At 45.5% G+C, this 25545-nt stretch overlaps 8 protein-coding genes across 11 annotated transcripts in view; 5 read left to right on the top strand and 3 right to left on the bottom strand.

Moving 5' to 3' along the window:
- The window catches only part of up (Troponin T, skeletal muscle), a 324715-nt gene extending 323697 nt beyond the window's left edge, over positions 1-1018 (top strand). Inside the window, exon 8 of the mRNA XM_070997386.1 lies at positions 568-1018. Coding sequence (XP_070853487.1) covers positions 568-642 — 75 coding nt within the window. The 3' untranslated portion in view covers positions 643-1018. The remainder of the gene's footprint in view (positions 1-567) is intronic.
- On the bottom strand, positions 217-16743 carry sbr (small bristles). Of its 4 annotated transcripts, none has more exons than XM_065867651.2 (10): positions 16096-16743; positions 15857-16017; positions 15682-15774; positions 4764-5285; positions 4577-4686; positions 2917-2953; positions 2355-2584; positions 2107-2281; positions 1245-1768; positions 217-1182 (listed from the first exon to the last, which is right to left on the bottom strand). In XM_065867651.2, exons 1-10 carry the CDS (start codon positions 16205-16207, stop codon positions 1083-1085), a joined length of 2064 nt encoding a protein of 687 aa, XP_065723723.2. In that variant the 5' UTR covers positions 16208-16743; the 3' UTR covers positions 217-1082. The 4 variants fall into 4 exon arrangements, with proteins under 4 accessions (XP_065723723.2, XP_036677233.2, XP_065723724.2 ...); XM_036821338.3 differs by having other exon boundaries at positions 15682-15777; XM_065867652.2 differs by having other exon boundaries at positions 2107-2278; positions 16096-16742.
- Positions 7746-8479, top strand: LOC108012168 (uncharacterized). The gene is made up of 2 exons (XM_017077464.4): positions 7746-7986; positions 8087-8479. Exons 1-2 carry the CDS (start codon positions 7918-7920, stop codon positions 8222-8224), a joined length of 207 nt encoding a protein of 68 aa, XP_016932953.1. The 5' UTR covers positions 7746-7917; the 3' UTR covers positions 8225-8479.
- Positions 11811-12456, top strand: LOC108004738 (uncharacterized). Its single transcript, XM_070997390.1, has one exon. The coding sequence runs from the start codon at positions 11849-11851 to the stop codon at positions 12248-12250; it is 402 nt and encodes a 133-aa protein (XP_070853491.1). The 5' UTR covers positions 11811-11848; the 3' UTR covers positions 12251-12456.
- Positions 12536-14702, bottom strand: LOC108004735 (putative sodium-dependent multivitamin transporter). Its single transcript, XM_017067760.4, has one exon. The coding sequence runs from the start codon at positions 14494-14496 to the stop codon at positions 12697-12699; it is 1800 nt and encodes a 599-aa protein (XP_016923249.2). The 5' UTR covers positions 14497-14702; the 3' UTR covers positions 12536-12696.
- Positions 16744-17239: 496 nt separating the features above from the next.
- Positions 17240-18424, top strand: Pgls (6-phosphogluconolactonase). Its single transcript, XM_017067761.4, has 3 exons — positions 17240-17428; positions 17560-18035; positions 18253-18424. The coding sequence occupies exons 1-3, from the start codon at positions 17290-17292 to the stop codon at positions 18355-18357; spliced, it is 720 nt and encodes a 239-aa protein (XP_016923250.2). The 5' UTR covers positions 17240-17289; the 3' UTR covers positions 18358-18424.
- Positions 18425-18684: 260 nt separating this feature from the next.
- On the top strand, positions 18685-22158 carry LOC108004753 (uncharacterized). The gene is made up of 4 exons (XM_017067789.4): positions 18685-19897; positions 19966-20896; positions 21001-21605; positions 21669-22158. Exons 1-4 carry the CDS (start codon positions 18805-18807, stop codon positions 21734-21736), a joined length of 2697 nt encoding a protein of 898 aa, XP_016923278.2. The 5' UTR covers positions 18685-18804; the 3' UTR covers positions 21737-22158.
- A 463-nt stretch (positions 22159-22621) lies between these two features.
- Positions 22622-25051, bottom strand: feo (fascetto). Its single transcript, XM_017090623.4, has one exon. The coding sequence runs from the start codon at positions 24780-24782 to the stop codon at positions 22764-22766; it is 2019 nt and encodes a 672-aa protein (XP_016946112.2). The 5' UTR covers positions 24783-25051; the 3' UTR covers positions 22622-22763.
- Between the last annotated feature and the right edge of the window lie 494 nt (positions 25052-25545).

Consider the following 25545-nt stretch of genomic DNA (forward strand, 5'->3'; position numbering starts at 1 on the left):
AAAAGTAGATTCACAAATTTTTGTTTTGGCGACACCTAGCGTTGGAAACTGATTTGCAATCCAGCGTTTAATTTCAAATATCACGATAGATAATTATTCAAATATTGTAATTTAAGAAACATTTTCATATAAATTCTTTAATTTTTAATAAATTCCTTGCTAGAAAAAAATACTTGAGAATGGTTGTCGTACTCAAAAAAATAAAACAAAACAGTCTTCTCATTCGCTTCGGATCAATTTATTTATGATTCTATACTTATTGTTTTATGTATATAATCCTATATACCACATAAACTTAAATTTAAATGGACTTAGGACTAAGCATGAATTTTAAATGTTATTATTTTTGCTATTAAGGAATAAAGGTAATGTTGGTTTCTGAGTTATTACAAAATTTACACAGTGGTCATTATTATTGCTAGTCCAATGTCCCTATTCATAAATGTTTATTTGTTGTAGTTAAACAAAGTGTTTGTTTTCGTTCGATGGTATTTGTGTACAAAAGTTAAGGCTACTTGAGGAGCAGGGAAAGTGGGATGGGCATAATTGGATACTTGGGACGCAACACATGCACTTCCAGACATCGCCCTTTCCAGGAAAACCTTGGTGGCTTGTTTGGGGTTTCGTTTTGTGGTTAATTAATAATTGTTTTTGCGTTTGTTTCGACAACATTGTTGTATACAGAATTATTGTGTATTTTCTTCTTTTTTTGTGTGTGGTTTCTTAGGGATATAAAACAGTTTTAAATTCTAAGGGGCAAAAACCGTTCGCAAATACATCGTCCTGGCGCTCAAGTTTTTAAGTGGGCCAGGGGTTCTGCGAACGGAACTTAAAGCGAGTTAAATATATACCTATCAAAGGCTGGGATCGTTGTGGCACATTGCCCACAGAGCTGGAGGCTAACAATCGCCACTGACCACATGTGCCCACAACTTCTCAGTTCATTACAATTTAGATTTGACTCTAAAAAAATTAATTAAAAGTATTTAATTACAAAACAAAAACAAATAAACAAAAACATTTGATTTTGTATACGTGTGGCACTTGGCTCTGTTCTCCGGGACTGCTCAAATGTCTGAGATTTACTTGACAAAAGCCTCGGGCGGTATTTTGTTCTCCTTGAAGAGTTGCTCGAAAACGAAGGCGGCATGATTATAATCCCAATTCGTTTCCTCCAGGCATCTGTAAAAAGTAATGATTAGTTTAACAATTTGATTAACTATGTGGCTTGACATGGGTCTTACTTGCGGCTCCAGAGCACATTCATTTGGCTTTGCGCGCTCATGGCTTGGATCATCTGCATTCTGGTGTTTTCATCCTGGATACCACCTGCTGGGGCGCCCGGAGCTACTGTTCCTGCCGAAATGGCGGTACTGCCGCTGCTCACCGGTACGCTGGATGTAATCGGTCCGCCTGGCAGAATGGCCACCGGTCCAGTCGGCACGCCCACCGGATTCAGACGACCCTGCAGACCCGTCGTCACGGGCTGCGAATGCGCACTGGTCGCCGTGGCACTGGTCGAAGTGCTCCCCATGGCCCCCGGAGCCGGCTGGTGCTGCGAGCGCTTGAACTCACGCACCTGCTCCTGCGAGGCGTTCGTGATGAAGATGGTCTCGTTGCGAATGCAATAGCCGGTGTTCTGCGGCACCACCACGTAGGTGCGGGCAAAGTGGCGCAGCTCGTACTGCGTGGACATGGAGGAGGAGGTGCTGGCCTCGCCGTTCAGCTCCTTGAACAATCCCGTCACCGTGAACACCATCATAGAAGTCTGCGCGAGGGGAGAACATTTGATTAGTTTTGTGTTTTTATTTAAATAATAGAGGTATATATTTATATATTAAATCCAATATCCTAAGATTTTCAATTGTAATTATATAAGCTACATGTTGTTACAGTAGAAATTCATATGGATAAACAAATAAATCAATACGATATGATCCACGAAATGATAAATCGTCTATGGATAATATAAATATAAATGTTATATAGTATGCACAAAACGACTTTGGATGATATAAATGTATGGATAAATAACCAAGACAACTGATCATTTCTGTTTTTTTCTTATATCCGGGGATATACAAATTAACTCAACAGGTGACTTACATTGAAAATGGTCAGGTCGACGGTGAAGGTGCGACGCTCGTGAATCGTCTTTGGCCACTCGTCCAGCGTGGAAACGCAGGCCAGGCGTCCGTACTTCAGGTGGCGAGTGCGGTTGTCTTCGCCGTTTACCAAACGACGCAGGTTGCGATTGAATTTCCAGAAGCTGTTCAGCCTGCTTGACGCAAAAGAGGAGAATATTAGGTAGATATTGGGTGGTATTCTTGGGTTCTATTTAAGATAATGCTTACCTGCCCGCCTGATTGGCCGACGGCATCGTTATGGACAGCATTGCGTTCTCGTGGTAGGCATCCAGCAGGGATTGACGGTTGTCCGAATCGAATATGCGGAAGTACTGGTCCAGGAACTGGCGCACCACCTCGGCGCCAGCGTTGTCGCACAGAAAGGAGGCCTTCGTCTCGAGAATCCGTCCCTGCTCGGTTATATCAAAGGTGACCTGCGGCGCCAGGGTCTCCCCATCCTATATGGATTTAATTTAGTTATGGTTTGTGGGGTCATTGAAAGCGTGTAACTAGCAGTGATGGGAATTAAAAACACATGTATACAATGTACGTTACCAATATTCCCTAGATAGGTTATCATCTGGGGAATAACAAGATATTATTTTGATAAATTCCCATCCAAGTTGTAAGGATCGTATTTCATTACCTCACCAGAAAGAAACCTTTTCACTGACTTAGCTGTGACTGTCCAACTTAGGAAGCCACATTGCCAGTCAAACTATATGGTATTCCCATCATTCTGCTAAATAGGGGCAAATACGAACAAATTCTACGGGGACTTTGGACTTACCAACTTGATCAGTTTGGGGAACTTGCGACGTACTTCGCTGTAAATAGTTCGAAGTGGATATTCGGCCGTAATTGTGTTGGCATTAGCAGGGAGGCGATGATAGATATGCGAGTTAAATAGCGAGAAATAATAATTAAATGGGTTTTTTTTCTGTTTGGGCTGTATGCGCTACAGGTGTTGCAGACAATCCTAACTACTAGATGTGACTCCACCCACTGCCACATGATATACATATACATATGTGATCTATAACTTTATCGTTACTCGACAGGCTCGCTAAATTTCGCAGAGCTTTGGGCAGCTGAAGAGGCAGAGGCACTAGGTGCTTGGCCATTGTTGTGCCATTATGCGCTTGATGCTACTGTTTTGAGTGCAGCGGAAAAGTACAATTGAGCAGTGCATTGTGCCCTGGGCATCTTTTGTGTTTATTTTGTTGTATTTCATATTTTTTGTTTACTTTTTTTCAATTTTTTTTTTTTTTTTAGATGTTTTTTCTCTTTTTTCGAGCAGTGTGGACCCAAGCAAAAGGTGGCTGCGTTGTCAGCCGGCAGAAGCTGAATGCTGTGTCGACGTGTCTTGTCATGTCGCGTCACGTTCGCACACGTCGCATCCGCAGGCGGATCATGCGCCCAAGTCGTACAAAATTAGTGTAAGCGACTAGCAACACAACGCGGCGGCCGATGGCGCCAGCAGGATGTCCGTTATGTGTTTTGGTCCTTTGTCCAGTTGTAGTTGGTAGTTTGGTAGTCTTGGTATGTAGTGTCTTCTCCCGCTGGACGCTGCACCACTCCTCCTCCTCCCCCTCCGCCTCCTCTTCTTGGCAACCGCCGCATAATCAACAAGCGGCGACACAACAACGCAACACAACGGCGCGCACAGGGCACGCAGCTTTTTTGGATCATGGCGCGCAAACGCAAGTGCGCATGCGCATGCGTGCGTGCGCTGGCGTGAAGTGGTTACATATGCGTGTGTGCCCGTGTGTGTTGTAGCGGGGTGCGCGGTGGGTGGGTTGGTGGGTATTATTTCTCTACTTCGATTAATCGATTTTATGATTTTACTATTGGTATTTTGCCAGCGTTGTGGTTGCTGCTGTGTTCGGGACTGCTGCATGTCCGCCTGCTCAAGTGGAAGTGCGAACGGTGCAGTATATTATAGTGGTACAGTCTCGTCTTAAGTTCAGCGTTGCCACATTGTCAAAAGTGTAGTACACTTTGCCTGGTGGCGAGTAGCTTGGGCCCTACTGTACTTGTACTTGTTTTATTTTTAAATATTTTTTGTAACTTTTTTTGTTTTCTTTTTTAAATAATATTTTACTGCCCTGCCCAAAATCTATTCCGTTGCATATTGATTGCCCTTGCTTTAAGGCTGTCCAATTTGAAACTGTTTTCCCTTTCAATGCCTTTGCCTGCTCAACCGCTGTTCAAACTGGCTGAAGGCCATTCAAGCGTTATTGCAGCAAGGAATGGAGTTCCACCTAGTTTTGGGGTAACAATTCTGCAGCGCATTCGCTTCAAAAAAAAATAGAGAATGGAGACAACAGAACAATGGAAATGTGCTAATCCTAATTCCTCTGTGACTCCCGACGCGTCAATTCCCACGTCGACCATGCGGCAGCATCCTCTAGAAAGGTTAGACGAGAGCCAATCACACCATAGTATACCTGATAAAATGCTGAGAATCCTTATAGCGGGCACGACACGGATTGTTCTTTAAGACCAGTTCCAGAATGGACAGGTTGCGAAACACCACAAGGTGGGCTAGTGATGGTATCTGGGAAAAAAGTCAAAGGTAAATGCAAATAATAATATTTTCAATAATTGTTTTTATATATTTTTTTTTACACCCACCTTATTGTCACCCAAATAGAGAATCTTGAGGTTCGGTATGCGCTTCTCCACCCCTTTGAAGGCCTCCATACTGGTCATGTTGTTCTCATTCAGGTTAATGGCCTCCAGATCGGGTATATTGTCGCAGATAATGTCGATGGCGGCGCTCATCACATTTTGACGGAAGAGTGGGCAAAAGGTCTGCCTGAGATCGGGATCGGCATGGAAGCGGGAGAGATCCAGTGCCTTGGTCTGGACATTATAACGCTTGGCCATGGTCACCTTCATTGCCTCCTTAAAAGCATCGTCGATGGCCACCAGTGGAATGCCGCTGCGCACGCGTGGCATTAGCCTGTATCCATCGGGTAGCTGGGCATGCTTGCCCAGATGCTGGATGCGCTCGGCCAACTCGTAGTCGTCGGTGAAGAAGACCACGCAGTTGCGCTCCGCTCGCCAATATTGCGGTATGAAGGCATGCGGCGACATTGCTGCCAATAGGGCACGCAAAATGGCTTCCTTTTCGTAGATCTGTGCATTTTGCAACTGCAAAAATACAAATGATATAATAACGGAAATTATTAGACATCCGACTTGACAATTATATAGGTTTATTTTATTTGGCGCCCAGATAGCAGCCGCACAAATTATCTCATCGGCCAACTCATGGGCGCTGTTCTATTTGCCAGAACTGCTCCACATTTCGTGTTGGTTTTGTGTGATCTATCTATCCATCTATTAACGGGGAGTGTAAAGCACAGATAGCTCATAAAGTCTAACCATAAGAAATGGCACGTACAAGTCTGAACAATATATGCGGTAATATCCAACTTTCGCCAGTAAAACTCATTTAAAATCGTCTGAACTTATGTAAATCGCGGATTCAGTGTTTTGTTATGAAATTATCTTTTTGGCACACCCCAAAAAAAAAAATATATATACAAAAATCAGTATAGAAGTATAAAGTATAAAACTCATATGGAATGAAGAGCGATTTGGTTATTAATAAAAGAGTTATCTATAAATAAAGTAGCTTTTATACAAACATCAAAACTAAATTAAACCATAATACATAAATTTATAAAAATCAAAATGACTAAAATTCTAACAATATCATTTCGGTAAAACAGGACTTTAATAACCACGACCATCGGCTAATTGGCTCTGTTTACCCGTCACATTGCACCCAATTACGATATGAGGAATTAGTGGAACGCTCGCCGATTTGCATGCCATTCATTTTCATTTCCGAATATGTGGGTCTCGTCACCTAATTACATTTTCGGGCAGGGCACTCTTATCACTCAAACTGTCAGTGATTTAATTACGAGCACTTATCCGGATACGGTGAGTGTATCGCAAACAGCAGATAGAAAGCGAAAAACACAAAAAAAACTGGGGTGGATCCAAAACCGAGAGTAACACTTCTTCAGCTGTCAATGCGAAGGTCAGATATGTAGCAATATCGGTCACTTGGCTAGTATTGTTATTATTGGTCGATATCTAATCGGAATGCAGCCATACAGACGGACGTACATATGAACCTAGCATATATAACATATATATAGAGGGTTATGTATACAAAGAATCACTGGAATCAGTGGTAATTCAATTTATGGGATCACTTCGGGTACAGTCGGGCACAAAGATGGGGGGCCATATGCAAATAATGATCGTGTGAATGATCGCCATGATCCCCTCCACCGCCATCGCCACTCGACCCTATTTATATATCAACACAGTATCAACCAGATAAGTCTGCGAACAGCCGAAGCTACGGCACATCTAGCCCACTCATTCATTGCGCATTAATGCGATAAATTTATTTATTACGGGCATTAGCTGTTATTATTATATATATATTTTTGTCTCCCTTGTCCACAAAGTTCCCGATATCGGTTGGAGTTGTTAAGCCTAAGGCTGGTCTTTATTTTCCATTGACAAGTACCAACTAGTTATTAATATTATCGTATTTAAAAATGACTAATTGTAGTTCCCTTTTCTGTTATCAATTTACTAGAACGGGTTTTTTTTTATTTAATCAATAATTAGATTTTAAAAACCCTAACCACAAGCTATGCCTTTTTTTCTTAAGTCCTAAAGTATGAGACCTAACTAATGGCCCATTTGGATTATTTTCTTTTTTGCCTTTATAAGTTTTTATATTTTTAAAGCTATGCCTTTGTTACTCAAGTCCTAAATTATGGGTTATTTTATTTGTTGCCGTCATGTTTGTTAGAATGTTTTTAAAATATAAGAAAAGGAAAAACCAAGAACTAGGTTCCATTATTGTATAGGATCATTATTATTTAAGCAATTATAATACGTTTTAGTTAGTTAAATATGATTGCCTAGTTCTAAACCCTATATAATGTTAGGATTAACTGTATTTGTTTAGTTTTAATGGGTTTATTGAAATAAATGAATAAATATTCACTTTCTCATCGGAATTCCTGTGTGAAATATTAAATATGCATGGAGAATGTTTACTCATCCTTTGTTGGCTTTACAACGGCCACAGACAACAATGGCAACCCTGGAATCGAGGCGACGCACCTGATCGATAGGAAATTGGAACCGTTAAGTCGACAAGGCCATAGGTTCCGCTTTCAAAAATAAAGATGATGACTGTATTTGGGGATTCGGGTTGGGAATCGGAATCAGACATTCCCGGGAAATCTAGAAATCTAGAGTTTCGCCCGGGGTGCTGGGTGGTGGGTGGTGCGTGGTGGGTGGAAGAATGTGAATGGTTTGTTTGTACAGCTCACAGATATAGCTACACTTATATTTATTGTATTCGACACAGGAACGCACACAATACAATACAAAATACGAGCTGGCTGAGACATATTTCTAGAATTGATATGGAGCTATGACAACTCCGGCGTCGCAGTCGCAGCTGGCGGCGCAGCTTGGGCTTGGGTTGGGCTGCTTTTTTATACTTTTTTTTTTTGTTTTTGTTGCTCGGTTGTTCGGTTGGTTGGCCAACAAGTGAACAGAACAGAACGCCACACCATCGAACACCGGCGAACGGAGCGGCATTCGCTGACAGACGTGCGCCGATGAAGCAGTAACAAATAACTGGCCCCCGTGTTGAGAGATATAGACGGCAGGCATCCCGAAAGGTGTATATATAACTACTATACCCAGTTGAATAATAAAAATAAAAAACCAAAGGATGGGTGGCTGTTGCTCAAAGGATCTGGATGATAAGCGCTCCTGGAGCCCCGAGGAGACCAAGAATGGCGTAAGACCCACTCCCAAAATCATATATACCCTATCATATCATATAATGTCATATCATATCATATCATATCGTATTTATAAATTATAACCCTCCGTTCCAGAGCACCACCTCGACCATCATTGCCCAGCCGCTGGATGAAGTGGGCACCACCGGCGTCTTCACATTAACCCGCACCACAACCAGCACCACGCGCCAGGAGAAGACGGTGACCACCACCAATGACGAGCAGGTGGATTAACTGCCACCTCCCGAAATATAAATGAAAAAATTAAATTAATATATAAACCATTTTTTTTTACACCTTTTTTTGGTATAAAACAATTTCAATGCCATGCGTGTGCTTGTTGTGTGCTGTGAGAGTGTGTGAATACTGAAAATGTACATACCGAAACAATGTGAATATGAATATGAATCAAGTTAAGCTGTTAACGAGTAATTATTAATTGTTATGCGCCTGAATTCCAATTTCTCAATAAATTGTTGAATCGCTAAATATTGCAAACCCCCTTTTCACAGTGCCGGTAAATCAATCTTGGCTTCCCAAGCAAATCTAAAATGCAGCCAATGTCGTTACAAAGTGGGTTCTATTCAGAGAATCAATCATCTATTCTGGTTATATCTCTCGTTCGCCTGGATCTAGCTTGGTGGAAACTAATAATTATTTAAAACTAATTTGTTTATGAAAAATAAACAACCTCGAAGTTCTGCATCTTTAACTGACTAAAGTGAAAAAAAAATTTAAATTGAAAAATATTTCAAAGTGAAGTCCAAAAAAATTGTATTGATTATTATTTTCGGAATTTTTTTAATTCTTTTCCGATTTTACAATGAGTTTCTGACATTATGTTTTAATGGAAAATTATTTGTAAGTTACTTTTATATTGGTGAATAAGAGAATAGTCAATAGAGCATTCGGCTCTGGTAACGCTTTGGTCCGAGTTCAAATCCTACCGCTCACCAATGCAATTTAATATTTTTATAACTATAATTTCAAAACAATATAAACAGTTTGAAATGCTGGTAAACTAATAAGTTAAATCAAACAAATTAATTATCATATATCAACATAATACTATCTCAATAGGAGTGCCTTTTCATACAGGTTTTACAAATAATTTAAAACTATATTTTGATGGAAAATTATTCGTAATTTACTTTTGTATTTTTTAAGGAAATGATAGAAAACGGCTCGTGCCACGCAAATCCGAGTTCAAATCCTACAGCTAACTAATGCAATATCATATTAAAAAAAATTTTTTTTTTAATTTAAAATCATATGATTATTAAAAAGTGTAAGATATCTTACAATAGAAGACCTTTTTTCAAACAAAAACAAAAAACTTTTTAGCAGCCTTTGACAAGGTTCACTCCACCGATATTTACTGTACCAAAGTGGGATAACAGATTGGAAATGTGGGACTACGAGAAGAGCGGTGTGGAACCGGGGAATCTGCCAGTTCAATTGGCGAGATAAGGGGAACGATCCAACGCATTACTGGCCGATGACATCAGGAGATGCACACAGCGCAGAAAACGAAGCCAAATGGAGGGCCGGAAGGTAGGGGGACTTGGAATTACCCCCCATAGCCTGTCCTCTAGCCAGTGAGTCAGTTCTTTTTGGCCCACAACTACGGTCGGTTATCAACGGTTCTACATACGAGTATATTCCGTTTTTATTCTCGGCCAAAATTGAGTGACTAACAATCCGCCGGGCACGTGTTTGCCGTCAGCGGGCGACTAATGAAAAATAACAACGATCCGTCATTGGAATGTTTTGGCCATTCCATTCACACGTATTCATATTTTATTTTGTTTCTATTTTTTTTTTTACATATAAGTACACAGCATACATAGTTTTTGCAACCCAAAGTGGTCGCATGCCAGCTGTGAATCCATTAAGAAAATGCAAATAAGACTGGCAATTGCGATTTTCAAATTGCAATTATCAATACTTGGCCAGGTCGCTCGTTACATGCGAGGCGACAATCTCCACTTGTTCCGTTGTCACTCAAGAACCTCGTTACGTGAATTGTCAAATCGTAATAAAAAAAAATACATAATAGCACGATATAATAATAACAATAATGGCTTTGTTGACATTGATTCGGCGGCAAAACAAGTGAAACTTTGCTAAAAAACTAAAACCAAATGAAAAAGCTTTTTCCCCAACGCCTGAAGGCAGGCAAAAATAATTGTAGCGATAAGTAATTAAACAAGTGCCATGTCGATAAGAATGTAGAATTCATGACACGATTACCCACCCACACCTTTTGATATTGTACTGAAAAATGTATTTTACATTATAATTAGGACCTTGTTTTATCATTGCTTCAATTTTTTTTTAACATATCAAGCATATAATATTTATCGGGTTACTTATTTTAATCCCCTTATTGAATCATAATCGCCTAATTAAGTTACTATCATCTGCTCATTTGAATTATCAACATTTTAAAAGGATATGTAAAAACTCAACAATTAATGTTTATCAGAAAATGTAGAGGTTTTTAAGTGAGTATTATTTAAAAACGATTTGAAAATAAGTATATGCAGTTCTGGGACTATATTGCATTCTTATCCTTAATCTAAAAATTTATCTTCCCATGGTACAAAATGAGACTTCTGTTAAAAAGGTTAAAACAAAAACGTGCTAAAATCAGGTTTACCTATACCAAAAAAGTTTATTAACCCCTCTACTTTAATATCTTGACCGATTAGCGTAATTTTTAGGGTAAGGATTGAATGACCCATATCTACTGGAATTATTAAAAGTTCTACTTGTTCAATTGCCAGAAAAAGAGAGAGGGAAAACAACAATAGATAAGATTAGGCCACCAAACATGCAGAAAATAGAAGACAGCGAGCGCACAAACTGCGCAGATAAATTAAATTGGAGGCGGGCATAAACGTAACACAAAATACGAAATACAAAATACAAAAGCGAAATCAAACGAACTCACAGGCAATTAAAGAACATATGTATATAGTAGACCGAACGGAGGGGTCGATGTAAGTGCAGCATATGCAGATAAAATAATTCAACCGACCGACCGACCGACCCTACACTGACTTTTCAATCAAAAGCAGCCCCCCAATGACAGTGTTGCGCCTATGCTAGTTATTTTCGCTTTAAATGGTTAATAAAAAAAGCTAAAAATTAAATAACAGTTTTAGTAATCTATCTTTGTATGTAGGAATGCATATATGACCACTTTAAGATATAATAAAATAATAAATCTAATTTAACAAACACATTTTTCAAGGATTCGTCTTAATTTTAGGAAAATAAATAAAAAAAAAAATGTTATAAACCTCTATAACTGGAGTTTATTATTATTATATAAAAACTATGTTTTCTGAAGATTCTCTTAAGACAAATCTGGAATTTCTATAAATTCTTTTTTTTTCATGTATTATTTTTATATAGATTCTTTTTTTTCACAAGCCGGCCATAAAATTTCAATGTTTATTCGATTTTTTGTTTACCATAGAAAGAGAAAGTGCTGCCAAATTTCGACCTATGATATTCTTAATGTGAGAAACTAATCCAAACATTTTTTAAGGGTTTTGAGTTTTGGCAGAGTTCAATTCATACTATAGTTTTCTTTTCCATATACGAGTTCAATACCATAGCTTTCTGTCTTTAAAATACTATAAAAAAAGCCAGATGTTGGGCAAAAGAATGACGCAATCGGGCAGCACTGCCACACGGGGCGTTCGAATGTGCGATAGGGAACCGAGTGAGACAGCGGGGTAGAAGACGGCTAGAAATTGGAGCGCACCCCAAGTCCAGGCCACGATCGACAGACGCGACGACGGCAGTGCCACAGCAAAGCTTCTCGCAGTCGGACGCAACACAAACATGAATTCTATTCCGGTCCTGTTCCTGGTGATCCTCGGCGCCAGCCTGACCTGGTCACTGCCCATGAACCCCGATCAGGATCAGAAAGATCTAAAGCCAGTGGGTCAGCAGTTTAACCAGATGGCCAATAGCGATGCCGAGTCGGAGTTCATTGAGCGAATTCCGCCCAAGGGTCAGAACAGTTCGGAGGAGGAGAAGGCCCAATACGATGTGGTCACACTGCTGGACATGTTGGAGACCGCAGGAGTGAGGTCAGCCGATAAACGGGAACTGCACTCGTTGAACTACGGTGAACTGATCAGGTTACTGGCCCTCTGGAAGATGTCCCAGGATCGTAACGTTTACGTGGCCAAAGGACCCGAGGTGCAGCCCGATCAGGCCATCGATACCGATACTCGTTAATTTTGATTGCTCAATGAATCAGCTCGTTTATTAAAGCCAAAGTTCAGTTAATATATATAATGGTGACAAGAGGAAAAGGCTAGTACGCTCTTCGGAGAGCGAAGATGGAGGAAACAACGACAACTATATGATACTCTGATATGATGGATTCAATTTGATGCACCCTCAAAACGACAGAATAAATAACAATGTAACTACAAAAGACATTTTTTTTCTATGACAATTATTTTCTTGTATAAAATTGCTATTAAACTTAACCATATTGGAAAAAAAAAAAAGAAAAAGTGGTTTTTCTATTTTTTGTTTGTTTTGAAGTGATCTAAAATAAAGCTGACTCAGCTGAAAGGAATTCGCAACGTTAAGATGGTGACAGGGATGGACCAAAAATTGGTCTTTACAGAAACCCATCACAAAGCGCTTTGAAACTCGAAAATCTAGGTTTTAAGCTACGCCACAGCCTTGTTTTTCTCCCACTCGACCTCGTCCAGGCGCGGCTCCGCCGGGATGCCGCCAATCTCCGAACTGGTCCCGGTCACCACTAGGAGCGGCATTTGCCGCCGTTGCAGCCGTTTTGCCAGCGGCGGCACGAAGAGATCATGCTTGATCAGCGTACAGTCCGCATCCTGGTAAATGCGCCTATTGTTGTCCCAGTTGAGCAGCTCGAATATCCAGGACAGGAGCCAGCCGCCAAAGAAGGTAATCAGGAAGCCAAGGGCGGCGTACCACATATAGCTGATCCTGTACAGGTAAAAGTAATGCTCATCCTCAACTTCCGCCTTTGCAAATTTAAGGAAAATGTCGCTGGCATAGCTTCTGTTCAGCGGACAGCCCGCGGTGGACATTTCCAGGCTAACCAACGGTGGCTTTGGCTGCCCGAAACCAATCCAAAAGCAAAAGGCCAGCGAGATGAGCAGTCCACCGATGGCTCCCTTCTCGTTGGCTCGCGTCACGTACATGCCCAGTGTAAAGAGTCCCAGCAGAGGGCCACCGATGATGCCGAAGATTGAGAGCGCCGCCTGCAGGAGTCCTCCAATCGAACCCGCCATAAAGGCCATGCCAATGCAGAGAGCTCCAAAGAACAGCGACAGCAGCTTGGAGTACCACAGGCTCTGACGATCGGTGAGTGTGCGTTTGGCACAGCAGCTAACCAACGGCTTGAGGTAGTCCTCCAAGGTGACAGCTGCTAGCGAACTGATGATCGAGCTAATCGTTGAGAGGCTGGCGCAAAAGATTCCCGAAACGAAGAGGCCAGCCAGGCCGGTGTACTCGCCCATTGTGTCCACGACGAAGAGCGGCATCACCTGGTCACGCGAGTTGACCCGTCCCTCCAACAGTGGATCGCAATTGCGATAGTACCAATAGATGCATAGTCCCGAGAAGCAAGTGCTCACACTCAGCAGGCACAGAATGGGCAGGCACCACCACAGGGCCGCTCGGGCGGCACTCAAACTCCTCACCGCCATCAGGCGTTGGACCTGCGCCTGGTTCACTCCATAGATGGCCAGGTAGGTGGCACTACCACCCAGTATCTGGGTGAACCAGGTGTGGCGCTCCGTGGGATCCACACTAAAGTTGCTCAGATCGATGCGCCCATTCTCCTGGGCCACACGCCATATCTCCTCCAGGCTGCCCGCCTTCACCCAGGCGCAGATAATCACGCTAAAGACGGCGGCGAACATGAGGAGCGACTGGTAAATATCCGTAATAAGTACAGCCTTCATCCCGCCAAGCGTTGCGTAGAAGGTGCAGACAACTCCCACGATGACAATGGAGAAGACCTGGTTTAGTCCGGTCACAGCTTCCAGGGCGAGAGCCGGTGCATAGACCACAATGCCCATGTAGAGGACCATCTGCAGCGAGAAGCTCAGCGAGGCGGCCAGTCGGGTGGCATAGCCAAAGCGTAGCTCCAGATACTCGTACACACTGGCCGTCTTCAGGCGATAGAAGACCGGTATGATGAGGTAGGCAGCCACCGGCGTGGACAACACATACGATAGGTTGATCACAACGAACATGGTGCCGTACTGGTAGTTCTCCATGGACACGCCCAGTATGGTGATGGCTGACATAAAGCTGGCCATCAAACTAAAGGCTACTGGTGTAATGCCCATGGAACGATCCGCCAGTAGGTATTCGGTGGTGGTGCTCTGTTTGCCGCCCACAAAGCGGTAGTAGATGCCAATGGCCACAGAGATGATCAGCACCACCGCCAGGATGGTGTAGTCCCAGGCGCCGAGGGTGGCCATTGTCCTTGCAGTGGATTGGATTGGATGGGCTGGGTAGGTGATGAGTAGTTAGTTTTGACCGGCAACCCTAATCGCACATTTAATCGCTACGGCTGATAAGTTGCCCTAGTAATCGGGCCTCTTGAGATTCAGCAAACTGTTGCCTTTTTCGACGCGTCGGGAACACGTCTTCACCGTCTGCCAGCCGTCGATGAAATAAAGGCCCAAACGGAACTGGTGAGCCAGAGCATTGGGCATTTACGGCATTTACGACCCCGCCGAGAGATAGCGGCCTGTTGTTTGGTGCTGGCCGTTAAAGGGGTAGCTTGGGGCATAACCCAGTTGCCAGGCGAAGGATAACCCAACCGCAGATAGGACTGTCCTTGGAATCAATTTTGGAGAGCGGGCCAGGTCATCCCACGAGCCAAACCACCCAAAAGGGCTCGGCTCCAGCTGCATTTTTTTGAGCTCATGGGGACACACACTTGTGGATGGCACTGTGGCCACCGACAGAGTTTAGCCATCCATAAATATTTATTTACCCGCTCGCTGGCTTGCAATTGTAATTGTTGTAGCGATTGTCGTTAGCTGTGTAGAGAAGACTGCCTACCTCCTCACCCCCACACTTTGTTGTTTGCCTTACGATTTTTACGAGTGAAATTAATTAATAAACACAACGAGCCCAGGCGGTAAGTCAGTGGAGCACTGGACCAGTGTGTCAATAAATAAATAAATAAACAAGAAAGTTGCAACTTATGCGATTCTCGCTCTTTGCGGATGTTTGCGGCACCTAAAGCGACCATTTTTCTTCTTATGAAAATAACTAACAAACGAATCACATGACTTTTTGGGTGACCAAAAATAGTTCTGTGGCTGATATCGTAAATCTGGTATCTATATGGACCAGTCTGGGATTTCTAGTTGTTGTTTAGTGAACTAATAAACCAAACAACTAGAATGTTTTGTGTTTACAAGACATATGCAAGATATGCAAGACGCAAAGCGACCTTTAGTTGATGCCATAATCTGGAAATGAATGGTTATATGGCTGCCAATATAAATCTGGCATTTAAATGGGAATACAGGCGACCTTTAACTTATGTCTAAGCAACTAACAGATTGTGATTTAGTCAATCACATGATTTCCTGGAGGCCATGGCGGCCAACGTAAATCTGGTATCTATATGGTAGGTTGTCCAAACTCACCGTCACTTGGTACCAGCCAAAGCTGTTGGGCATCAGTTTGCCGAACTTGCCGCGCGGAATGGGCGATCCTCGTCGCCGGGAGGTGGGTCGATCCTGCTGTTGGTCATAAACGAAAGGGTATTACATTAGTTGAAGGCTTGGTATTGGGATTGGGAGCAAGTGGTGTGGTGCTTACCCTGACGGTTGTGGTCATGTCGCTCATGTCATCATCCTCGTCCCAACGACGCAGATCCTCGGGAAGCAGCTTGATGTCCTTTTTGTTGTGGGGAAACTGGGAGGGTTTAAAGCTGACGCGACGTTTGTTACGATCCTTGCGTCGCTGGCGATCCTCCACTTCTGTAGGGGATTAATAGGTTGTATATGGTTAATATCGGTGACAGGGGACGGGGTTTTCAAAGAGCTCCCAGTACTGACCATCGAAATCCTCAAGAGCGGAGTAACGTCCGCCGCCATTGCCGACGTTGTTGTTGTTGTACCGCTGGCCACCGCCGCCGTTGCCGCCTCCTCCGCCGCCGCGTTTGGGCATCTTGGTTTTCTCGTTTCTTCCCAGAAATTTATACAAAAGCAATAACAAAGAATGCTTAGTTTAGCACGTTTTTTGCTGCCTTGTTGTTTTTGTTGTTATTGTGAAAACTCTTGTGGCCAAGCAAAAAAAAACGAGCTGTTTTTTTGTTTGCGCAAAAAATGCAGTCCTCAGAATGAAGCGCCAAATTCTGCGCGCAATTCACTGGAATGACTTTCTACAAAAAGTCTGCAATATATCCTCCAAATGGCTGTTGCTTTTTGCCAAATTTTCGGCAAATCACATACAACGCAATTTTATGAAATTCAACACTTATTTAGTTGCTCTCTAGTGACGAGCGATCTGCTTTCGATAGATGGATTTGGCCCGATGGTTTTGCGCAAATTGTTTGCTGTTTGCCAACTTCTCATGGCCTTCTATAGCCGAAAAATGTGTATATTTTCAATATCAACGCTGCGGTAAGGCCCAAAAACAGGTAAATTTCAGTGCTCGAAGGATTATTGTTAAGTGTTGAGTGTTGTTTTGCCTTCGGTGTTTGCAGAAGGGTCTATCGATTGTGGCGGGCCAACTATCGCACAGTTCGTGCTGGCAGTTTGGCTATAATCTATTTCGAGACTCTAGCGTGATTCTGGCTACATTTCGAAATTAAATTCTGGTTCGAAAAGTGGAAAGCCGAATATTTTGTATTCATTTATATAAAGTTAAATTAAGATTAAAATCTAAACCAAACTAATGGGGTTTAAGCTCTAGCAACTGTGGCCTTCAGCTCGTGAACTTTTTAATGTATACAGTGTGTAAACTTAATATTAACTTCTAATCAACGTTCTTATTTTTATTCGAAATTAAAAAAATATGCGCCAACAAAAATGTAATTTCAATTTTTTTTAAAGTGAAACTGAAAGTTACCTATAGTTTATTTTCAAACGGCAATTATGTGTGGTAGTCCCCCACTTTTTACAAGTATTAAAAGTTCCATTTACTGTCACAGTGTATTTTCTTACCACTAACCAATTTAGTAATCGATAGTTGGTGTGATTTATTGAAATCGGCGAGTCGAGTCGGGGTTTCATTATCAGATCAGCAATATGTCGGAGCGAAAGAGTCCGCTGAAGGTAAACCGCGCCAACTCGGAGGAAGAGCTGGTCCAGGTGCTGGCTAATCTCCTGAAGCGCTGCTCCCAGGAGGCTTTGGCCAGACAGGATAAGTTCAGCGTAGGGCTTTCAGGTAAGGATCGGGATCGGGGTCAGAAATGTCAAGTGACTAGTCTGCTGATAAGCACAACTTGAGGTGACCTTGCCCCAGGTGCGATCTGTGAAATTCCATTCCCAAAGTCAAGTGTCTCACTGCGTTTACAGGTGGTTCCCTTATCCAGCTGCTGACGAAAGCCCTGAAATCCGGCGCTTTGAAAACCGAGAAGTGGATGTTCTACTTCTGCGACGAGCGATATGTGCCCCTGGATGATAGCGACTCCACCTATGGTGCCTACAAGGCCGACTGGCTAACCCATTTGCCGAGCATTAAAGATTCCCAGTTTGTTCGGGCCGATACCACCAAGCCATTGGATGACTGTGCGGCGGACTACGAGGCAAAGGTCAGGGATCAAGTGGATCGGTTCGACCTTCTGCTGCTGGGCATGGGACCCGATGGCCACACCTGCTCCCTCTTCCCCGAGCAGCCGGCCACGCTCAAGGAGTCCCAGCGCCTGGTCATCCCCATCCGGAACTCGCCCAAGCCGCCACCAGAGCGGATCACCTTCACCCTGCCGCTGATCAATGGCGCCCGGGATGTGGCCTTCGTGGTCACGGGTGTCGGCAAAGCCAGTGTCGTCAAGGTGAGTTCAAATACTAGGTATACTAAAAAGGTAGAGTTAGGTTTTGACTAGAAGATATCCTTTCTTAATAAATATAATCTTACATTTATTACTTGTTAGCAACCGCAAGTACTTAACAAAAATATCAAAATAATATTGATAAGGCTGACAAGTTTCTTTTAATAAATTTAAATTTGTATCTATTTTTAAATTATCTATAATTTTTTTTTAATTTCAGAGTGTATTTGTCGATCTGGACAAGAAGTTTCCTGCTGCCTGGGTGAATCCGACGCAAGGACAGTTGACGTTAATTGTGGACGCGGGAGCTGGAAAAGAAATTTGAGCCTTATAATGACATTTTTTCTTAGATTGTTAAGGAATCTTGTAAATAATTATATTTTTGATACAAATGTAAGGAGTTTTGTTCATTAGGCATGGGGGAAAGCAGTGGTTGGTAAAATAGTAAACAAAGATAATAAGCCCAAGATATTAATATTTATTTAATATTTTAATAATAACTAATTTTTTATGCAAAAAATAAAAATAGCCAGATATGGCTGGAAAATGTGATCGTCGAAAATGCTGAGGCAGTATCGGCCACACAATATTTATCGATGTTTCATGTGCCCGTACTTGGTTAGCCAGCGAACGGCGCTACCAGTATGACCGCACTTGAGGTCACAACAAACGCCTTGTATTGGTAAAAAAAAAATTAAGGAAATGCAGCAGCAGTTGCTCTAATTGTTGATGCCCACATGCAATAGCAAGGACCTAAGGACGCGAAACAGCCATGGCAACGCACCAGCCGCACGCGCCGCTGGAGCCATGTTCGGGTCAGGAGCACGAGCAGTCGGTTGGCCAGCCGGCGGGCAGCAAGTTGGTGCTCCTCAACGCAGTGGACACCATGGACACGGAGCGCGTCTGTCGCGTTTGCCTGAAGGACGCCTCGCTGGACGGGGAGTTGCACTTCATCTTCAACGACACGCCCGTCGAGGAGGACGCCAATCTGGCCCGCATCCTCGACGAGTGCACCCTGCACCAGTGTCATCGGCACGACGGGATGCCCCCGCATATGTGCGGCCCCTGCGTGGAGGCGGCCCGCCATGCCTATCGCTTCAAGCGGCACGCGGAGCGCTCCTACTGCTCGCTGGTGGCCCTGCTGGGCCGCTCGCCCCAGCTGAAGGCCCGTGGCGCCGAGGCGTCCAGCCAGACGGACCAGGTGGCCCTGCTGCCCTGCGAGATGTGTCACGACCAGTTCCTTAACAGCCTGGAGCTCCGCCTGCATCGCAACCAGGTGCACAGAACGAACAAGGATGGCAGCGTTGTTACGGGTGCGGATGGCCAGCAGCAGGCCGAGGAATTCAAGTGCAAGTTTTGCCCGCAGCATTTCCCGCATCTCCGTCAGCTACGCAGCCATTTGGCGCGCAGCCACGAGCAGGTAACGCGACTCCAGTGCGGCCAATGCCATCGCACCTTTAGCCGACGGGATCATTTGCTGCGCCATATGCGGAACAAGCATCGCGACCTGGAGGACGACCTCCTGCGCACATGGCCGCCGGCGGATGAGAACACCATGAACAGCGACGGCGGGGACGAGCTGGTCTCCGCCGAGGTCATGCTGAACGAGGATGACGACGACCATGACGGAGTCGGTGAAGCCTTCCAGTGCAATACGAACCCCATTTCCAGCAACGAGGATGACGATGAGGAGGACGAAGAGCCCAATGTGGCCAATCAAACGCTGTGGCTGCACATCAAGCCGGAGCCCTGCCTGGAGGCGGAGGAGGTCGATCTGGCCATGCAGCTGAAGCTCGAGAAGAAGCGTCGACGGCGGGAGAAGGCGGAGGCCCAAGCCGAGGGCTCCATGGATCGGCCTGTGAAGGGTGGGTGTCCAATGCATTGTGGTCACAAGGATGTAAGAACTAACACAAATCCCTTGCGCATTTTCCAGATGAGCCCATTGCCATTGGCGACTCTCAGTTTAGCATTAAGGAGGAGAGCCACCTTGTGGGCAGCGAGGACGAGGCACCAATGGGAGTGGAAGATTTCATGAAGCTGCATGTCAGCGGCGAACTGACGCTTAGTGACGAGGACCGGTTCGACGAGTTCGGGGACGATGATAGCGACCTGGATGACGATGAGGACGACGACGAGGACGGTGGTGAAGACGAGGATGGGGAATTCCGGCTCAAGCAGGAGCCGCTAGACGGCGAAAAGCCGCCGAAGAAGTCCAAGTCCGGAAGGCGACGGCGCCGCAATAAGGGCGAACCCAATCCCGAAAACCGCTGCGAAGTGTGCCAGCGCACCTTCTCGCGCCACTGCCACCTGCTGCGCCACAAGCTGTCGCATTTGGAGAAAAAGCCGCACAACTGCCCGCACTGTCCCAAGGCGTTCGCGCGCAGCGACCACCTCAAGGCGCATGTGCAGAGCCTTCACAGCAACAAGGAGCACAAGTGTTCGCTCTGCGAGGCTGCCTTTTCGCGACTGGACGCCCTGGAGCGTCACAAGGTCAGCAAGCACAATGGCGAGGGCCTGGAGCCGGGCAGCGAACTGAAGCTCCAGCTGGCGGAGCACACATGCGAGTACTGCTCAAAGCGCTTCTCCAGCAAGACCTACCTGCGCAAGCACACGCTGCTGCACACCGACTTCCTTTACGCCTGCAAGACCTGCGAGGAGACATTCCGCGAACGAGCGCAGCTCAGGGAACACGAAAAGACCCACACCGGGCAGCGCAACTTCCTGTGCTGCATCTGCGGCGACAGTTTCGCTCGCAACGACTACCTCCGAGTGCACATGCGTCGCCACAATGGTGAAAAGCCCTACAAGTGCCGTTACTGTGTCAAGGCCTTCCCCCGCGCCACCGATCTCAAGGTCCACGAGCGGTAAGTGGTGTTATAGATGGGGTTATAAAGTAGGGAGGCAAAATATGACGGGAATTGCAATACAGAAGATCATTTTTTCTAATGGTTTTCCCTTAATTCCACAGTTACCACACGGGCACCAAGCCGAATCTGTGCAACACATGCGGCAAGAGCTTCCACCGGGCCTACAACCTGACCATCCACATGCGCACGCACACCGGCGAGCGGCCCTATAAGTGCGATCAGTGCCCCAAGAGCTTCACGCAGAGCAACGACCTCAAGGCGCACATCCGTAGGCATACGGGCGAGCGGTACAAGTGTCCGCACTGCGATGCCTACTTCCTGCAGCTGTACAATATGCGCAATCACTGTTTGAGCGCCCACAACAAGCACATCGAGACGAAGACGGGGCGTCTGCAGCGGACAGGGCTGCTGGACGATGGCGGGCAGTCGCATCTGACCACCGTGGTCATGCCACCGGCACGGTATCCACATGATTTGGATCCTCAGTTGGCCGTGGTGGCAGCAGCTGCCGGCACTGAGAGCTCATCCGCGACCACCGTCATCCACTCACCGGGAACGTACAATGCCACACAATCTTCTGGCCTGGCGCCGGGACCTGCGGCCGCTACTCCAGCCGTCACCCTTGATGGAGCCAGCTTCGTGCCCACGACAGTGAATGCGGCGGCGGCTCCGTTTGGCGCCTTCAACTTTCCGCCTGTTGTTATGGGTAAGCACTGTTAAGAAATATCTCCCTCCTTGTCTAAACTATGGATATCCCTTCCGATTGCAGCGCATCTCATGTACAATCACGGAGGAAGCAGCCAGCACAGCCAGAGCGGAAGTGACACGGGCAAATAGCCATCGTCTTGGCCCATATCGATGCTGCACTGCGTGCTCCTGCTCCAGAGGACACTGCTCCACCTCAAACCGAACACACAACAACTATTCCAGTATAGTCTTAAGCTTCCCTCTGTATATAGCCGGCGGAATAGAATGGAATGGAGAGGAGAGAGAGCCGACACCGGGCTGTTTGCCATTTGAAGGGTTCATCACAAGCGCAGGCATCAACCATGCCGGCCATTTTAATGTGTTAATATGTATTTAATAGTCGAATAAGAACTGCTTACATCTTAGTGCGCAATGTAGGCGGTTGTAACAATTTTTATATAGCTTACATAAGTGCGTATGTATATTAAAGTAAAACTCGCTCCCATCTCCCTAATAAGTTAATTTGATGAGCTAATAAACGTGAAAACATAGTAAAACAATCTATAATTAAATCCAGTTGTTTTTAACCCTCATATATAAGTGTTCATAGTTAAGGATAGAGTAACTTTAGATTCAGTTTATAGAGATTTTAAAATATTGTAACAATCGGATTCTCCTGTGATCTACAGCTCATCCATTTTGGGACACAACTTTAAGGTTATGCGTTCTACATAAGTGATTCACTTAGAAGTTTTTTAATAATGATAGACATATAGTAAAGCAGTTTGAAAAGTGTTTAATACTGAGATTATCTATTAACTTCAAGTGTTTTATTCTAATTCGCTAAAAATCGATCGATTGAAAAATGGAATAAGGTATTATGGTCTTTATACAAACAAGTAATGCAATGATCCTCAATGGAGATAATACTCGAATTGAATTCCAATGGGATTTTTACTATTTATGAATACTTTAAAAATCTTACTGGCTACAACGGAATTCTTCCTCTTACCAAGGTAAAAATGAAACACACTCTTGTGGTCAAGAAAAAACTCACATAATTTTTTTTTATTATGAAAACGTAAAACAGAAAATAAAATGAAATACATAAAGAAACGCCAACTGTTAAGGATAGTAGGTACGTGTTAATTTCAGATGATCCGCAGTGGAACTTAAACTAGAATTGCCTCCGTGGCTGCACCACCATCAGGCTTTCCCGTGGCACTGGCAGATTGGGATTCACCTCCGGGTGGCGCTTTCTGGGTACGGCCAATTGGTGTCGCTGGCGCGGCAGCATTGAGGAGCGACTGGTGGGCTGAAATTCGTCATAGCTCACACCATGCTCGGCATTCTCGTCCGTGGTGTAGTCCGTGTCGTTGGGTGCGTCCTGGTCCGTGGACTTGGTGCGCGGCTTCTTGCTGGAGCGCGTTCCAATGCTCCGTCTGCCCATGCCGCCGCTGCGCCGCAGTGTATTGTCCAGAACGCGCACGCGCTTTAGCGGCGACTTGGTGGCCTTCAGGTGGCTCTGCGGCTGGCTGGCGGCAAGCAGGCGCTGCGCCGGCGACGCCTTCATCGAGTTCAGGGTATTCATCAGGCTGCGCTTGGCGTTCGGCGTCCTGGGGCCCGTCTGCAGACCGGATGGATTTGGATTCAGCCGCTTGTGCAGATTGCCCGTGCTCTTGGTCACGTTCAGCGGTCGGAGGTGCTGTTGCGAGGGCGTCTTGCGCAGCGACATGGTGGAGCTGGAGAAGGTCGACATGTTGCGCAGAGTGCGTGGCGTGCGAGGAGCTGTTGATCCTGCAGCGGGTGGCGGCATAATCTTGCTGGCCGACGCCGGGGCCTTCTTGCGGGCCGAGTTCTGCTGCTTGGCCTGGCGATGGCGCTCCCAGTCGGCGGCCATCCGTTCGAGTATGTTCTCACCGTGCACCAGGAAGGCCGTGTTCTCTTGGGCCTCGTAGGCCTGCACCAGTTCGGTGATCTGCTGCTCAATCTTGGGCAACTTGGACGTAATGGCTTTGCGCTCCTTCTCCTCCTTGAGCAACTGGCCGCCGCGGTTGTTGAAGCGATTCGGTTCGCTGGCTTTGGCCTCCAGTGCCTCCATGCGCGCCCACAGCTCGGCCCGACTCTCATACAGATCAAATATTTCCTTGTTCTTGTTGTAGAAGGTCTTCAGGTCGTCCAGCTCCAGTTCGTGCAGCTCCAACAGATCCTCGTTGTACCAGTCGTTGTAGTAGTTGGAGAAACGCTTTCGCTCCTGTGGGCTCTTCAGCGTGAGATCCCACCACTCCTTGATCTCGATGCGTAGCTGCTCGATGAAGGTCTTGAGGTTCTGTCGTCGCAGGGCCTGGCAGCGCTGCAGCTCCTCGCGCAGGACATCGTAGGTGCGTTGGTTGTACGAGGTGGACTCGCGCACGCGACGCATGGCATACTCGTCCGTCTCCTGCAGCCGGTCCCAGAGAACGCGGATCTTGTCGCGCATATCGTCGATGCGTTCGCGCAACTCCTTAACCTGGTCGGCAAAGGACTTTTGCATGTGACGCAGCCGCTCGAAGGTCTCCGGCGTGAGGCAGTGATCCACCTGGTTGAGCAGACGCTCCTCGGCGTCCGTCTGGGGCATGCACTCGAGCACCTTCATGTCGTGCTTAATGCTCTGGCGCAGTTGGTCCATCTCCTGGAGGCGCAGCACTCGCTGGTCGCGCAGCTGCTCGAGACGATCCCGGAAGGCATCCATCTCCTCGGGCAGGGGCAGTGGATCGGCCAGCAGCGGCTGCGGCAGTTCGCCCAGCTCCTCGCACAGCTGCTCCTGCTGCAGGAGGAGCTCACAGATCTCCGCCCGCCGGCGTCCCAGCTCGTCGCGCAGATGCTCGATGCTCTTGTCCAGCTTCAGTTGCCAGATGACCAGCGGCATGTCATCCGGACGCTCGCCAATGTCCACCGTTTCGTGGAGCAGGCGGGTCAGATCGGTTGCCTCCGCCCGCAGAGCGGCTATGTCGCCGAGGATGGCCTGCTGCTTCTCGCGCGACTCGTTCAGCAGATCCGTGAAGAAGCTGTGAGCATGATCTTTCAGCCGGTGGAGGAACTCGCCGCAGGTCTTTGGCTCAAACAAGTGCGACCACATCGCATGCAGCTGGTCCACGTGCTCGCCCGTCATCTCCAGGATCTGGGCCTTCACCGCGGTGGCACTCGGCGTGTTCATAATCTCGATTTCTGCGAAAATGCTTGTTTCTATCTTTATGTTTGTTTTTTGGATTGAAGGTTTCACTTGGGATTGGGATCTCTATTTGTTCGGCATTTCTGTCTGGCGAATTGCCGAATGCGTGCGATCGTTACTTGGATTTTGACTCGAGAATTGAATTGGATTGGATTGGGAATGCAATGTGGGTTTATTTAGAGTGCATCGCTGCACGAAATTAAGTACTGAATGAAACGATGACGCCAGACGAAATTTCGGTAAATTCAAACTGAAATGGCGGCCAAAAAGTATTGCCACCCTGTTTGTGGGCAGCGTTGCCAGATTTCGCGAAACGACTTGGATCAGGGCTGCAGCTATGGGAATGCCCCATTTAATCGGTTAAAAAATTAATTTAAATTTGGTACGGTTCCATTTCAATTTGTAAAAATTCAACTATTAAATATTGCACAATATAACAGCCCCTAGCGAATTCCGGTTTATCAACAAAATTGTAAACAACATTTTGACAGTTTAATTTAATCAACGAAGCCTAATTTTTTTAGGAATATTCCAGAATCTGTTACTTGTAACTGCTTTCAGACCTTGCATTTGCTAAAAACAAATGTACACCGTTAGGTATTCTTTGAATTTCTGCAATTTATTTATTTTAAATGTGCGTGTTAAAATATAGATGTTATTAAACAAATAAAAACCGCCTTCATGTGATTTTCTCAAGATGAGCCCCTTTTTTATGTACATTGGACAATTTAAAAAAAATAACCAAGAC

The sequence above is a fragment of the Drosophila suzukii genome, chromosome X, assembly GCF_043229965.1.
Source record: "Drosophila suzukii chromosome X, CBGP_Dsuzu_IsoJpt1.0, whole genome shotgun sequence".
Classification (NCBI taxonomy): Eukaryota; Metazoa; Arthropoda; class Insecta; order Diptera; family Drosophilidae; genus Drosophila; species Drosophila suzukii.